Raw genomic sequence first — 17,371 nt, forward strand, 5'->3', positions numbered from 1 at the left:
TGTATTAGTGTACCTAATTGAAAAATCAAAAAAATGTAAGATCTTTCATTACACCAAGTGCATTGATAATCAATCCATACAAATACATTACATTGTTATTTCTATAAAAAGTCAAATAAACCGTTGACAAAGATTTTGAAGAGTTCTCAACAGTTCTTAGCAAGATGTAAGTAAAAGATAACGATGGTCATCCAGACCGGTTAGCTTTGCCAATACTTATGCAATGGTATTTTAATTGATTCTAAGGCATCCAGGGTTCTTCGTTCTGAGAAATGCTTTCTTGTGATTTGTAATATCTGTATGTATATGAAATGCCATGTCACAGTGTTTGAAAAAAATTAAGTTTTTTTTAATGCATCAAGGGAATTTTGAGAATATGTCGTAATAAGTATATGTAATTGTAATTGGAGGCTAATAACCTCGAAATTATTTTTTGTAATTAATATTGTAATTGTTAAAATTTAATGTTAGAATAATTTACTCTGTACAACGGCATCTATGCTGGAGTGTATTGAAGAGTAACCTTCAACAAGGTATGATTTTTTCATACGGTAGTAGGTACCAAAAGTTACGATTTTCCTATATATCCATTGGACGCTAACAGTATCAAGTCAAATATTTGAAATCTCAAGTAACACTCTAATCTAATAAAATAGCTAGACGTAACGGTTCCAAAGCGAATTTCACTAGGGGGTTGCGCGCCATAAAATTTTACGACCGCGTCACCATGGCAACGCCGCCATTATTTAGTACTGTAAGTCGCCGCGTGGCGCTAGAAGCCAAAGGAATGTTTTTCGTGACTTGTCAGGTCTTTAGCAATATGCAAATGTTTAAAATTGCATTGTAGATTTTAAAATAAAGGAAGTTACCTATACAAGGTTTTTTATAGGATCTAGTTTTCGGTTTTAAGCAGATTTATACGTTTAAATTGATTAGTATTGATTATTTCAAATTCATTCATTCAATATTTAAAACTGCAGCTGAAATACTACGTAATCCTTGTATAAATGCAGTGTGGAAACAAAAAGATAATAATAAATCCACATGTTGAAAAATGTATTATTGAAGTGAAAGTTCTTTATCGGGGTTGAAATAGATAGGGAGGCGAGGTAGCTAAATGGCGTAATTCAACGGCGTCGTCGAGACTTATCAAAATCGAAAGAGAAAATAATTTCGAAAAGAAAAGCTTCTATGGTAAAAACCATTTTAGCGGTGGGTTTGGCGTGTACGGATTTTCAAAAATGTAAAAAAAAACAGTTACTTGGGCATTCTCGAGCGCGCCAGATATTCATACTACGTATGCCCCAAGTGCCTCTGATAACAACGGTATACTAATCTGCCGGTTTGCGTGGTGGGGCTAGGCATATAAATTCGTCAAAAATGCACAAAAAAAAAATTTACTCGAGCGCGTCAGATTTTCGGAAGGGGTGTTAATTAGGCCCCAAGAAACCTCCCCTTAAAAAAACTGACGATTACGGCATGACGATAAGTTACGATGAATTTTTGAAAATGCAGAAAAAAAAAGTCCTTTTGAAATACTCGAGCGCGTCAGATTTTCATAGGGGAGGTTTATCTAGGTATCCTGAAAGCATATTTTCTTAATCTGATAAAAATGTTGGTGGGTTCTCTTAATCTGACCGAAAAAGGTTTGTGGGTTTCTTTTTTTTAATCATCGTTATTTCATATCAATTTTTCTTACCACCCTCAGTTTTCGAGATATACTCAAAAAACCGGGAGTTTGAGTTTTTATGATGCTTCAAGTAAAAAAAAATTAAACTTTGGACAAAAATGAAAAGAGACCTTTTTTTGTAAAATAAAATTACCTTTTTTGTTTATTTAAACTTTTTTTTTTTGAAAAAGTAAAGTTCGCGACTTATATGCTGCAACGCGTTTTTCGGAAGACGAAATGGCTCCTCCAGACTTCCGGTCATGCGGAAACCGGCAGATTTTGTGTTTTTAGTAAGTTTTAGATTATATTCTTCAAAATAAAAAAAAAAAAATTGCGCTCGAGAATGCCGGGTTAACGTTTTTTTTTTACAAGTTCGCGACCCTATAACTCGGCGGCGCGGCGTCAAGGACTTATGGTCAGATTAATTAAATTTAGTCTTAAAACACTAAAATCAACCCCCAATATCTTAATCTGACGCGCTCGAGTATTTCAGACTATCGATTTTTTTTTACTAATCTGATCGTTTATCCTAGGCGCGCGTCACTACATATAGAGCTAAATAGTGAAAAAGTTTGTTCTATTAGGTCTAAGGTATCTCTCATATCTTAAACTGCCACGCTCGAGTATTGCAGAAAATTCCCCTCTTCGCCTCCCTATCTAAAAAAAATGTAGTGTAACATTTTTTCGTTACGCGTGACATTTTTCCGTTACGCGCCATCTTTTTCTTATCCCTACCACGCGTGATTCGACGTATTTCTGTAAAGTTGCATATAGTAAATTATTTTTTGAAAAATAAGGTCATAAGTAAGTTTTACTTCTTACGTGTGTACACGTCTAGTACGAGCACACATTTTTGAAGTGAAACTTCTTTATCGGGGTTGGACAAAAATTTTGTGTAACATTTTTGCGTTACGCTGTAGGCGTGACATTTTTGCGTTACGCCGTAGGCGTGACGTTTTTGCGTTACGCTATAGGCGTGACATTTTTGCGTTACGCGCCATCTTTTTCTTATCCCTAAGTTTCACTTCTTACGTGTGTACTCTAGTACACGCACACATTTTTTTTATATTTTTTTAATTAAATTTGTAAACAATTTTCTGTCATCGTGTTAAAGTAAAAGTTAAATTAAAGGGGAAATAATATAATTATCACATGTCTATGTTATTAAAATTTTCATTGACAAATGTTATGAATAGCTTAATGTAGTGCATATAATTTTTTGTTTCATTATGTGTAGGTACTTACCAATTAAAAGGTTTATTATAGATATCATACTGTTTTAAATTTATTATCATTTTAAATTCTAAAGAGTTTATATACCTGTAATTAAATAAGTTATTTTATATATTTTCACATACAAAACTTAATAAATTAAGTTTATTAGTAGGTCGTTTATTGAATAAACGACCTACTAATAAACTTAATAAACTTTATTCACATTTTGCGACTGGAAATTTATGTTTCTCTATGGCTCTGTAGAAACTGTTATAATGATCATAGTTATTTTAATAAGTGGTTTTTGAACGGCACTGAAAAAGCAGAGCATGTATGACTTATTATTAACTAGCTTTCCGCCTGCGGCTTCGACCACGTCTTCTACAACTTTTTATATAGATAGGTACAAAATCCTCAAGTACAACGCTATTCCTAAGTGAAAACTGAATGAAAATTGGTGCAGTTTTTGCGGGTTTATCACGAACAGATAGGTAGATAGTCGCGAAGAAATACCTAGTAAATTGGTTTGGTAGCTTGGAACTTTATGTATGCGGCAGTCAATAACCATGCTATCCAAATTTATATTCTGCTTTGATAATATTTATTGACCCATTTTTAATATCCTTTATCAATAAGAAAACATATTTTGTTTATATAGGACCAAATTTTGTTATAAATAATAAAGATTATCCTATCGCACTTCCTTAGTGTGTAATAGTGGGTACACACGGACGCACATGCTCGATAAACTTGCTCGATCTCGAGCAAGTACGAACGTGTGTACCATGCAAGTCTCAAGACAAATGCTCGAAGCCAACCATTTCAAATTTCAATCCAACAACTTCGATTCGATTATACTAAACATTTTCGGTATAATATAACATTGGTCAGTAGTTTTTATGTGATAGACTATAGAGTAGCAAATATGCAAATTCTGATTCATATTCATATATACATTTCTATTGAATCACATTTTTTTTTTATATCTTTACCAAAAGCTCCGGTAAATAAATAACATACTTTTAAGTTTTATTCACGTTTTCAAAGGGCTTTTTGAAACATTTTGTAGCCAAATTTTTTATAAGCTAAATTATAACAAGTTTTACGTAATTCATATTTCTGTGAGATATCAATTTGTAAAAAATCAATGGATAAATACACTTTTCACAGTTTCTACGCTACAGACAAACATACAAACGAACTTTTAACCTCTCTAAAAGCTAGAAGCGGTCGAAACACAAATATTTGTCTGTCTCTCGTCGACTGAGCAGTGATAGGGTGATAATTGACGGTCGTGGGTTCGATACTGACTGATGTTTACCAGGCGTGTAGGGTGTATATAAGTTAAGCACTATGTGGGACTTTTTGGGACTGTTTTTTTTTTTAAAGTATTATTGGGCTTTTTATCAGTGCATATGATAGATCTCGCAAGCGAAATATTTTCGCTACAGAGCATATGCACCCATAAAACGTTCCGACATCATTCATTGGGGCCTTACCGGGTGGACAATCGAGGATCCTTCCTTTTTGATGGAGGCATTCCACCTTTCTTCCTACAAAATCTTTTTAACCTCCCGCATTCTTAAAAGGCCGGCAACACTTTCACTTGGAATCTTTTGAAGGCTCATGGGTGGTGGTGATCGCTCGCTATCAGGCAACCTACCAGTTTACCCGTTCTTTTATAAAAAAAAATTTCCTCAGAAGAAGTTAAAAGCTAGAAGTGGGGGAACAAAAATATTTGTCTGATTAAGCAGTGATCGGGTGATAATTGACGGTCGTGGGTTCGATACTGGCTGATATTTGCCAGGTCTGTTTCTTGTGGGGTGTCCATGAGTTAATTTTTTTTTTAATATTTTAGAACACACTTTAATAATTTCTAATCGTTGATCATCCACTGATTGCCTATCACACTTGCCTCATCATAAGATGTTTTGGAAAACTTATTCAATATGTTAATATTTCTTAAGGGTACAAAAAATCCCGAATGAATATAAATTACTTTTTATATAGGAAAATCATCAGTCCTAAATAATCAGTCATGCCCTATCCAATCAAGACAAACCCAGGGTCGCTAGCATCTAAAATTAAAATTATGTTTACTGTTCTTTAATCGTAAAAATCCCAAATTAATTTCAATGTCTTTTGACATAGGTATTCATAAGCACAGTCCTTAATAATAGATCAATCATTTCATATCCAAACTAGGCAAACCCAAAGATGCTAGCATTAAAAAATATAACACCAATAAGAAAAAACTCATACACCGTTAACTGAATAAAAATATGCGACAGTTAACTAGCTCCCGGCTACACTGGGGTCGTTAATTGCACCATTGTTGGAGCCTAGACCCCGGCACAATGTGCCCTAGTAACTAACCTTTACGGAAACTTCTATTCAAGAAAAATGCCTTCCACTATAATAGAATCTCATGTTAACATCGCAATTGTGAGATTAATTCATTGTTTGTTTATTGTGGATAACAATGGCGTGGAATAAGCAACGTTTTTTTATACAGTGAATTGTATTTATGCAATAGTTTTATACTGTATTTGTATGATGGTAGATTTTTAGTTTGTTATACAACAATATTTTATTGTGAATGATTGTTGGCATGCAAAAACAGTCGAAATGGAGAATTGAAGCTGCTGTGGCGTTAGAGATAGTGCGCAAGAGCAACTTTTGTCTCCGCAACTATTTTGTCTTTCCCATCAACTCTATAGGAAGTTGTGTCGCTACGTGCGCGCACTTTCTTACTAGCCCATAGAGTTGATGGGAGAGAGAGAATGGTTGCGGAGACAAAAGTTGCTCTTGCGCGCTAGCTCTTACCGCTATTTTTAAGCAGCAATTTAATAAGCAGTTCATACAACTTTGTTCAGAACTACAAAATTGTCATGAACGTTTAGGTAGAAAATAATTCTAGTAACGCACACGTAATGGTTTACGTAATTGACTCAAGAAAACACTATCCTATCCATTTAAAATGAATGTATAGGACAATGAATTTAAAGTGAATACTTTCATGAATTTAATACGCGATTATCACAATTGCACAATTTCAATAAACAGTTTTCAACAGTTTATATTTAACTAGCGACCCGCCCGCGGCTTCGTCCGCTTTGTCTAAAACCTAATAAATTATATACTAAAGCCTTCCTCATGAATCACTCTATCTATTAAAAAATCCGCATCAAAATTTAAGATTTAAGCATACATAGGGACAGAGGGTCAGAGAAAGCGACTTTGTTTTATACTATGTAGTGATTTCAATTTATGTGATAAGCAAACAACCATTATATAGGTACGTTATCATTTCCAATTATACGAAAGAGTGTACCTATACCACAATATAAAACAAAATTATGAATGTTGATTGACTCTATGTGTACTGCATACGTCATGTGTGTATCTTCTAATATATGAAATTATCATGTCGCGTTGTTTAAAGTTACGCTCCTATGAAACGACTTAACCAATTCTTATGAAATTTTTTAGGTCTGAGAATCGGACATCTATTTTTCATACTCCTAAATGATAAGAGTAAGGCAGAACAACATTTGCTGGGACAGCTACTTAATTATAATTTTATATGTCCCACAAAAACAAGACGTGTGCTCACTCACTGGGAGCCCTTTGAGCTAGCCGCCGAACCGCATCTGTTTGTGTTCAGCTATCGCGCTCATATCAGCATTCACACTTTGTTATTAAGTTAGCCATGAGAGACTAAACTGAAGATTTATATAACTTTGTCCATCCTTATGCATAAGGTATAGCATAGATATAGCTACCTATATTTTATAATACATATACTAGCTTACCGCCCGCGGCTTCGCCCGCTTTGTCTAAAACCTGATAAATTATATAGGTACTAAAACCTTCCTCTTGAATCAATCTATCTATTAAAAAAACCGCCTCAAAATGCGTTGCGTAGTTTTAAAGAGTATAGTGATATATAGCTTCGTTCAGAGTACAGTACGGTCCTGGTACCTTGTTATAGCTATTATTATTAGAAGTGACCCAGGTATTTGAAACTAATATAAGCTGATGATGATGATGACGTAGTAAAAATTGGATACCGGTGACCACAGTTTTAACAGTTTTCGAAGCGCAGAAGAATTCAAAGATACCAAAATCGTCGCCTTACTCCATGACGTAACGGTATTGCTATGACACGACCCTGAAATTTTACTCTCAAAGTTTCACTTCAAAACATAACCCTCGACAACACAATCGGTTAAAATCGATCCTCACCAGCCGAAACCGGGAGCAGCAAGTTTCTTTAAGTAAAGATAAAAGAAGATCTTCACTCCAAGAATAGATCCTTTGAAATCACCGACAGTGTAGGTATGTTTATCAATTACATTAGGCCCGGTTTACACTGGCCGGTTGTTTAACCGTTTGTCCATGTGTACTGGGTCTATTTTGGTATTTGTTTTATTGAAACTTGCGAGGTAGTTTTTTCGTTCCCAAGATTGTCTAGAACGGAACTTGTATGATAATGTACATGTCTAGGAATATATTATTTTGTTGTGTCGCTCCGCTTCAATTTTATTGATGAAACACTATAATCAATTTTTAAATGTGTATATCATCTTTAGACTACCTAAAGCACGACCGACGCAAATTCATCTTCAAAATAACTGGCCGGTTGGCTTGGTTGGTAACTTGGTAGTGACCCTGCATTCCAAGTCACTGGTCGTGGGTTCGATTCCCACCCGGGGCAAATATTTGTGTGATGAACATAGATGTTTGCTCTGTGTCTGGGTGTTAATTATCTATATAAGTATTTATTTAAAATTATATATGTATGTTTATCAGCCATCTGATTTCCATAACACAAGCGAAAGCTTAGTATGGGATCAGATCGTGCTGTATGTGAAAATTGTCCCGAAATATTTATTTATTTATTCAAAAGAAATAGGTATTTTTCCCGTACCTGCAATATTTTTTATTGATGCTAAGCTATGAAATACAAAAATCGAACCTTTAGTGATGATACCTGAACCTGATATAAATTCTTTGAAACTCTTCAACTTCTTTTTTGTTCATTTTACAATAGGGGAGCGCTTGGCCACAATCTCGCCTGATGGTAAGCTGAGATGTAGCCTAGATTATTAGATAGAGCGCGTTTCCCTAGAATATGTCCCATTAACTTCATACATTTCCTTTCCCATCAGGTTGCTTGGTAGAGATTGCTGCTTCTAGAAGGCCGCCTCTTGTACAAACTATGCCTTTCTTTTGTATTTTAATGTTATTTTGTCCTAATTTTTGTTTGTGCAATAAAGTGTTATAAATAAATAAATAAATGTACCTGTTCACTCTCCTCTTGAAGACATAATATGTTGTACGCTGGGCCCCGTTGTTTTACCCCCCTTGCAACTCTCCTATTGGCCTTAGCGTGATGGTATATAGCCTATAGCCTTCCTCGATAAATGGGCTATCAAACACTGAAATCATTTTTCAAATCGGATCCGTAGTTCCTGAGATTAACGCGTTCAACCAAACAAACAAAGCTTTCTAATTAGTATAAAGCATAGATATGAAATTAAACAGGTTATATTTCCGTTTTTCCAGATGCAGCTCATCATTGTGCGCACAAGATACATGCTCATAAGACGAGAAGACATCGCGCGGCTACTGGTATGTTAAATTTATGTTTTCTTCTGTATACTTGTATTTTCCACTATTAAAAAGCCTACTTTGTCGATAATATCATTGAAGATAAAATTATTGAAGTGAAACTTCTTTATCGAGTGTAACATTTTTTGTACTAGTGAACACACGTAAGAAGTGAAACTTCTTTTTGCCCTTATTTTTCAAAAAATAATTTACTATATGCAACTAAACAGAAATACGTCGAATCACGCGTGGTAGGGATAAGAAAAAGGTGGCGCGTAACGGAAAAATGTCACGCGTATCGAAAAAATGTTACACTTATTTTTTTTTCCAACCCCGATAAAGAAGTTTCACTTCAACAAACATAAAACAAATCGGACCAGTAGTTCCCGAGATTAGCGCGTTCAAACCAAGCTCTTCAGCTTTATAATATTAAGTATAGATGTAATTGCTTTATTCCATCATCAGATGGAGAGCTTCACTTCGAACCAGCGCCATATAACAAGAAATTAGAGCTAAACGGAGTCGGCAAGATACACTGTAAGGTGGCTGGTGGTGTCGCTCCCACGGTACAATGGTTTTTGGTAAGAAAACTAAGCTACTTATTATAAAAAAACATCTGTATACATCAAGGAATACTCCAAAAACAATATGAGAAATGGCAGACCGCAGAAGTAAAATTATAGTCCACTAGCGGTCCGCCCCGGCTTCGCCCGTGGTACATATTTCGCAATGTAAAGTAGCTTATGTCCTTTCTCGGGTATCAAAATATCTCCATACAAAATATCATGCAAATTGGTTCAGTAGTTTAGGCGTGATTGAGCAACAGACAGACAGAGTTACTTTCACATTTATAATATTAGTATGGATTAGAATCTTATAACAACACGCCTAAAGTTAATGAATAAAATAAATGTTTAAATGCGTTTAAATTTAAAAGCGCAAAGAAGAGGACAAAAGATTAAAGAGTTTAACAACCGACTTACGATCTTTCATACCTACCTGAAATACCATCCTCCTAATATTATAAAAGTGAAAGTTTGTGACGATGTGTGTATGTGTTTGTTACTCTTTCACGCAAATACTACTGAACCGATTACTATGAAATTTAGCACACATATAGAGGGTACATTGGATTAACACAGAAGGATAGGTTTAACCCGAAAATCCCACGGGAACGGGAACTATGCGGGTTTTTCTTTGAAAACGCGGACGAAGCCTCGGGCGGAAAGCTAGTTAATAATATAAACATACTAACAACATTGTTCATGAAATTCAAGAAAATGCCTTAACCAACAAAGCAACTTATGCTCATCAAAAAATCTGAATCAGTAGTAGAAAAAAAAGAAAGAAGCAGGAGATAAACTTGAAAAATAATCAATTCCAGAACGACTCAGACGCGCTTCCCGAAGGCGTGACGTCATCGAACGGCACGCTCCTCATAGCGGAAGCGAAGCGGGAACACGCGGGACAGTACACTTGCAAGGCGGTGGATGGCGAGAAGTCTATTGTGGCCAAGATCAGTGTGGATGTTGTTGGTATGTATGTATGGAGTGACGTCATCGAACGGCACGCTCACAGCGGAATCTAGAAAATAAATAAAGAAAAAAATTGAGACAAGAAGTTTATAGAAAACAATGGAAAACATTAGTTAAAAAAAATTGCTTTTGAAAGAGTAAAAAATGAAATCGACGCTATATTAGATATTTAATTTGCTTAGATTTTGACTTACTTCGTATTGTATATCGTATCAAAATTCTAGCTCAATCGATGCACAATTTTTTGTGTCAAGTGTACAAATCTAAAATCATATATTTCCCATACATACTATTCAAACAGATCATATTAATTCATCTATTTATTCATCCCCAGTGGCCCCGCGAGTACTAGAACCGTCGAACGGGCAACAGATACACGTGCGTATAGGCGACAACATATCGCTCAACTGTCGCGCCATAGGCGACCCGCCGCCAACTGTGCACTGGGACAGGAACAGGACCATATTGAGTAGCCAGAGTGAGTATTTATTTAAAATCTTTATTGTGCTGCCAGAATACAAACAAACCTTATTTTAAAAGAAAAACAGCACAGAAGTCGGCCTTATCACTTAAGAGTGAAGAGTATATTTGGTAAAGTTATATGGCTACAGGTATAAGTGCGTATAGGCGACAACATATCGCTCAACTGTGCACTGAACAGGACAATATTGAGTAGCCAGAGTGAGTATGAGTGCTAAAGATATAGAACGTTACCACTTATACTCACTCTGGGTATACGCTCGTTTACCTGTAGCCATAGGGCTACAGGTAAACGGGCGGATAGGTGACAACAGTATATTTATCGATATCTGAATCTGTATCAAATCCGTATCAATCTGCAGCAACTCAAACATTTATTAAGAACGACTTATTTGGAAAAAGCTTTTTATGAGTGTAAAAACATGTCGTGGGACATAATATAAATACATAATATGATATAAATATATTTTGTTGTTTTCAATTAAATTAAATTTAATATTTAACAATTTCAGATGAAGACGTTGAGGTAGAAAATGGAACAAACGCATCCACCGCACGGTGAGTTTCTAAAATAACCCTACTATTATGAAGTCTAAAACATTCTAAGTATTAATATTATTTTTTCCTAATAAAAAATATCATAATAATCGGTAAAGCTGTTTAACAGAACTTTGTTCATTGTGTCACAATCCTTACTATTGTGATAAATATTATTAATTGAAAGTGTACACCTGGCAAAAAAGCGATTTAATGGTATAATTTTTGTATCGACTATTTTTTATCGTCAAAAATCTTAATTCTATAGGAATTTTCTTTTACTTGGCGGCCGAAAATCTGCCTTTTTCATCCAAATACCTTCAACCAAAAAATTGTGCGTGTACTAATGTACACACGTAAGAAGTAAAACTTCTTTATGACCTTATTTTTCTAAAAACAATTTACTATATGCAACTTTACAGAAATACGTCGAATCACGCGTGGTAGGGATAAGAAAAAGATGGCGCGTAACGGAAAAATGTCACGCGTAACGAAAAAATGTTACACTAATTTTTTTTCCAACCCCGATAAAGAAGTTTCACTTCAAAAAAAAATCAATTTATACTTAAACTTATTTTTCAGAATACTTCTCCTAACCAACGGTACGTTACTAATACGTAATGTGACGGAACAAGACGCGTACCGATATGGATGTACCGCGGGCAGCGCCGCGGGATTGTCTAGAGCTGAATTGGAGCTTATTGTTCATACAGGTATGTTAAGTTTAAGTTAGGGGGGTTTTTTCAAGTACTAAGTTATAGTACCTACCCTATACCTAAGAAATTTAACAGCAAATCTTACTTCATGGTCAATAAGCTCTTATTTACTCAAGAATTTCGATTGCTCAATACTATTTGTCTACCAAATCAACATTTTTTAATTTTTGTTTCTAAATGTACATAGCGATAAAAGGAAATATAAAATCTCAAAGACTACAAGATCCAAAATAAAAACAATTATCACTCAACTATCGTTACTATTCTAATAACTGAACTATTGTTAATTAAAGAATACTTCTCTACAAACACATGCATAGTGCATACCCATGCATAAATCTCGTGTCACAATGTTTGTTCTCAATGGTCTCCTAAACCACTTAACCGATTATAATAAAATTCGCACACCATGTGCAGTTCGATCCAACTTGAGAGATAGGATAGTTTTTATGAAAAAAAAAGTAAACATGTAGGTACCACGGGCGAAGACGGGGTGGACCGCTAGTAATATACTAAGATTTTCATAAATTTCCCCAGAAAACGACCTCCCCCCACAAGAATCGACAGGAGTGGCTGGCAAAGCGGTTCTCGTCTCCATATCCGTGGCTGCAGCATACATGGTGCTAGTGTTGGCCCTGATGGTCTACTGCAGGAGAAGACGGCTCAAGAGACGGCAGCGGGGTGAGTAGACCGGTCTACTACAAGTATTTATTCTAATGTTTATTATAGCAACTACAACTGCTTCTGGTTGAATACAAAGATAATAAATCTTTGACGCACTATAAACACAATCCATACTAATACATATTATAAATGCGAAAGTAACTCTGTCTGTCTGCCTGTTACTCAATCACTACTGAACCAATTTGCATGAAATTTGGTATAGAGATATTTTGATACCCGAGAAAGGACATAATTATGATAGGTTTTATCCCGGAAATCCCACGGGAAAGGGAACTATGCGGGTTTTTCTTTGACTGCGCGGGCGATGCCGCGGGTGGAAAGCTAGTCGTCTATAAAAATATTGTCAAAAGTGTCAGAACTGTTTTGTATAAAACATTCATTGAAATTAGCACCTTATTTCGTAACAGTAATGTTCAAAATGTATAGTTTACGTTCTTTAGGAAACTCTGCCCTGTGGACGCTTTGGTAGAGTTTTGCTTTTTTATTGTGAGACTAGCTGTCCGCCCCGGCTTCGCCCGTGGTACATATTTCGCAATAAAAAGTAGCCTATGTTCTTTCTCAGGTTCTAAAGATTGTCTGTGCCAAATTTCATTAAAATCGGTCCTGTAGTTTATGCGTGAAAACCATACATACATACATACAAACCTTTCATTTTTATAATATTAGTATAGATAAGAAAATACTGACACAGTTTATATAAAACATTGTCTTATTCGAATTTTAAATAAAATTGTTATCCTGTTCTTTTGAAGTGAATTTCAAATGGCTCTTCAAACTTTTAAAATATCCTTATTCAAGTTATAAATAAAACTTTACACTTAAAAATTTAATCAACTCTTTTCTAGAAAATAATTAATTATTTAATAATATTTCAGGTGAGAAAGAAGAGTTGGAAATGGTGGAAGGTCGAGAGAAGTTAGTAGAAGAAGGAGAAGATAAGAAAGTGCCGCAAAATGGAGTTCCCGTGCATAATGGCCGACTTTTGCATGAGAGAGATAGCGGTATGTATCTGTCAGTCAGTCAGTCAGTCAGTTTGACTGTAAACAGTCAGATTGACTGTTAGGCAGTAAGTCAGTCAGTTTTGACAAAAAATGTGTGCGTGTACTAGTGTACACACGTAAGAAGTGCAACTTCTTTACGACCTTATTTTTCAAAAATAATTTACTATATGCAACTTTACAGAAATACGTCGAATCACGCGTGGTAGGGATAAGAAAAAGATGGCGCGTAACGGAAAAATGTCACGCGTAACGAAAAAATGTTACACTTAATTTTTTTCCAACCCCGATAAAGAAGTTTCACTTCAAAAATATTTATCGTGTGAACATGATTTTTAATAAATAAAAAAAAGCGTGTGTGCCAACCACACGTGTCAGAAGTTAAACTTCTTTAACAATAATTAAAAAGAAACCAATCGTCGCTTTACTCCATGACGTGACGGTATTGCCATGACGCGACCTTGAAGTTTTGCTGTCAACGCGCCTAAAGAAGTTTAACTTCAAAAATATATAAATTTATTTTTCCTAGTGCAATAATTTTTGCTCACCCTTAAATGTGTTTCTCTATTCAAATTAATGGTTGTCTGGAAGAGATCGCTGCCCAGCGATAAGGCTGCCATTTGTACATACTTGCATCTGTTTGTCTTTTTCTGTGTTTTATGTAAATCTTGTGTGTGTGTGTGTGCAATAAAGAATTATCTATCTTTTTATTTTATCCAGGCGCAGACGATTCCGAGGTATCGTGTATGTCAAGAATGTCAAAGAAATCGGGGCGATACGATCAGTTGTCAATACCAAAGTCTTTGATCACGGAACAAATTATTTTGGGTATGTATTTTTGTTGGAAATTTTATCAAACCTGATTAAATTTTTTAGGAATTGATTGATGATGTTGTTATTATCCGAAATAGCCATTATGTAATCACAATTTTGTGTTCTTTATGTATAACGTATATCATTAAAAAGCAAGACAAACTTTTTTACGTGTTTTAAATCTACATTGTACTTTAGATTAGACGTTGTAAATGTGTGTATACATAGTATAAAATAAAGTCTGTCCGTCCCAATGTATGCTTAAATCTTTAAAACTACGCAACGCATTTTGATGCGAATTTTTTAAATAGATAGAGTAGTTCAAGAGGAAAGTTTTAACTTTTATTGTACATATTTTAAGTATCGTTAAAACAAAAAAAAAGACAGGTTGTGAGGTCTAAATTTTAAGTAATATTCATTTATTAACAGGTCGTGGCGAATTCGGTGACGTTTGGTTGGCGAAAATAGATTTGTTGCAAGTGAAGAAATTGAGAAATAAAGACGACAGTGACACGGAAGCTAAAATCCGACCGATTTTGGTTAAGGCGCTCAGTACTAAGGATGAGGTATGTTTTTTATAAGGTTTTTGTTATTTTTAGTTTTTTTTTTATGTTAGAACATTATTCTTGTGTATAAATTAAAATTTCTGATATTTTTTTTATATCACTTCATAGTATTAAACAAAGTCGCTTTCTCAGTTCTCTGTCCCATGTCCCTTTGTATGCTTAAATCTTTAAAACTACGCAACGGATTGTGATGCGGTTTTTTTTTAATAGATAGAGTGATTCAAGAGGAAGGTTTAGTATATAATTTATAATTTATTTATTAGGTTTTAGACAAAGCGGGCGAAGCCGCGGGCGGTAAGCTAGTCATGAAGAAATTTTCAACTCCTTTAGGACTTTTTTAAAACTAGACCTTATTTTACTTATCATAGAGATTTTTTTTGCCACCATGTAAATAAATATGTTTTCACACTAAAATTAAACCTTTTTTCCAGACGCAATTAGCGGAATTCCGCAGACAACTAGAGTTATTCCGTAATGTCCGACACGAGAATATTTCTCGTATTTTCGGTTTATGCAATGAATCGGAACCGCACTATATGGTGTTGGAACATACAGACTGGGTGAGTGATACTAATATTATAAAGCTGAAGAGTTTGTTTGTTTGAACGCGCTAATCTCAGGATCTACTGATCCGATTTGAAAAATTCTTTCGGTTTTGGATAGCCTTCTATATAGATATAGATAATATTTTTTTGCATTTTTACAAATGATCAAAATTATAATATGTTCCAAAATAAATTTATATGGCCACAAAACGTCATTTTTTTATTTGTCGTATTTAGCAACTCAGGGTCCCAAAACACAAGTATTTCACTTAGTATTGGGACCCACTGATTTACACATTTGACATTAATTGTAAAATATAAATGGACAAATAAATTTATTGAACACTAGCTTCCGCCCGCGACTCCGTCCGCGCGGATGTCGGTCTTCGCGTGGATGGTTTATTTCTCCATTTTGAGTAACTCTGACAATGCCATGCATGCCATGCCTTTTAAATATCTATTGGACCCAAATACGGCTAGACCTATAATCATACGCAACGTGTGTTCGCGGTTCTACAGAACAACGTCTATGGATAAAGCTGAAAAATTAAGATACATTTTTTTCTACGTATTTTTCCAGGATAAAAAGTATCCTATTTTACGCCCAGGATATAATTATACCAAGTTTCATCGAAATCGAACCGTTAGTTTTCACGTGATGCCTTCATATACAGACAGACAGACAGACAGACAAAAATTTTTTTAATCACATATTTGGGTTTGGTATCGATCCAGTAACACCCCCTGGTATTTATTTTTTCAATATTTTCAATGTACAGAATTGACCCTTCTACAGATTTATTATATGTATAGATTTCATTTTATTGAACTTGCATTCGATACCTAATCCAAACAAATATTCCACATACAGGGTGATCTAAAAACGTTCCTAATCGCAACTCGTACGGACGAAGAGAACGCGGAGTACGTAGCGCGAGTGGGCTCGTCCCACGCGTTGCCCAAACCGGCCCACGCTGTCCCACCGTTGGGACACTTGCACCGGGCAGTTCTGGGACAGCAACTAGCCAGCGCGGGTAGCAAGATAGCCAGCAAGCGGGCTACGCATCGGTGAGTTTATATTTGGGACAGGTCCACTGTCCCACCGCTGGGACACTTGCACCGGGCAGTTTTGGGACAGCAACTAGCCAGCGCGGGTAGCAAGATAGCCAGCAAGCGGGCTACGCATCGGTGAGTTTATATTTGGGACAGGTCCACTGTCCCACCGTTGGGACACTTGCACCGGGCAGTTTTGGGACAGCAACTGGCAAGTGCAGCTAGCAAGATAGCCAGCAAGCGAGCTACGCACCGGTAACTTTATATATGGGACAGGTCCACTGTCCCACAGATGGGACACTTGTTTATTTATATATTTATTAATAGAAGAGCATAGTGTGGGCTTACTTAAAAGGGGTCTCGTCCAGACAAAACACTGTGTAATAGGTAGGTAAGAATTAATGATAAAAAATAGTAATATGTTTTGTAATTCGCGAACCAAGAATTTGTTTTTGTTAAATGCAGTTATGCAGTTCTTTTGTGACTAAAATCGATGATCGAGTTTCAAACGTTCCAGTACTGACCCATCTAAATATTACATTATGTATAATTGTCACCAACTTTGAAAGTTCAAACATAAATTATTATCGTTGATTTTCTATTTTTTACTACTTATGACTTGAAAAAGAAAAAATTAATACTATATGTATTCCAAATTACATAATCCTCAAAAATATAAACAAAATTATCTGTAGACATAACTAAATTACCTATTACCTCTTCCAGTGATATATCGGCTCGGAATTGTCTGATCACATCGCAGTTGCAACTCAAGCTATCTTTCCCAGCTTTATCTCGAGGGCCACATTCACAGGAATACTATAAGATGCACGATCAGGTAATTATAATTATATCTGTACTTATACCTGTACCTGTATCTATATTTATACTCTTATGTATCTATATCTATACATATACTTTCACCAGTATCTGTTTCTCTACCT

The 17,371-nt window shown here is 35.3% G+C and overlaps 1 protein-coding gene across 1 annotated transcript in view; it reads left to right on the top strand.

Annotated features, from left to right (window-relative positions):
- LOC123703729 (tyrosine-protein kinase-like otk) overlaps positions 1-17,371 on the top strand; it is a 53,415-nt gene that overhangs the window by 33,594 nt on the left and 2,450 nt on the right. Inside the window, exons 3-15 of the mRNA XM_045651827.1 lie at positions 8,456-8,521; positions 8,966-9,081; positions 9,885-10,035; positions 10,370-10,513; positions 11,028-11,073; positions 11,635-11,765; positions 12,306-12,449; positions 13,328-13,453; positions 14,171-14,278; positions 14,693-14,829; positions 15,261-15,389; positions 16,246-16,442; positions 17,154-17,265. Of these exons, the coding sequence (XP_045507783.1) occupies positions 8,456-8,521; positions 8,966-9,081; positions 9,885-10,035; positions 10,370-10,513; positions 11,028-11,073; positions 11,635-11,765; positions 12,306-12,449; positions 13,328-13,453; positions 14,171-14,278; positions 14,693-14,829; positions 15,261-15,389; positions 16,246-16,442; positions 17,154-17,265 (1,607 nt within the window). The remainder of the gene's footprint in view (positions 1-8,455; positions 8,522-8,965; positions 9,082-9,884; positions 10,036-10,369; positions 10,514-11,027; positions 11,074-11,634; positions 11,766-12,305; positions 12,450-13,327; positions 13,454-14,170; positions 14,279-14,692; positions 14,830-15,260; positions 15,390-16,245; positions 16,443-17,153; positions 17,266-17,371) is intronic.

The sequence above is a fragment of the Colias croceus genome, chromosome 27, assembly GCF_905220415.1.
Source record: "Colias croceus chromosome 27, ilColCroc2.1".
Lineage (NCBI taxonomy): Eukaryota > Metazoa > Arthropoda > Insecta > Lepidoptera > Pieridae > Colias > Colias croceus.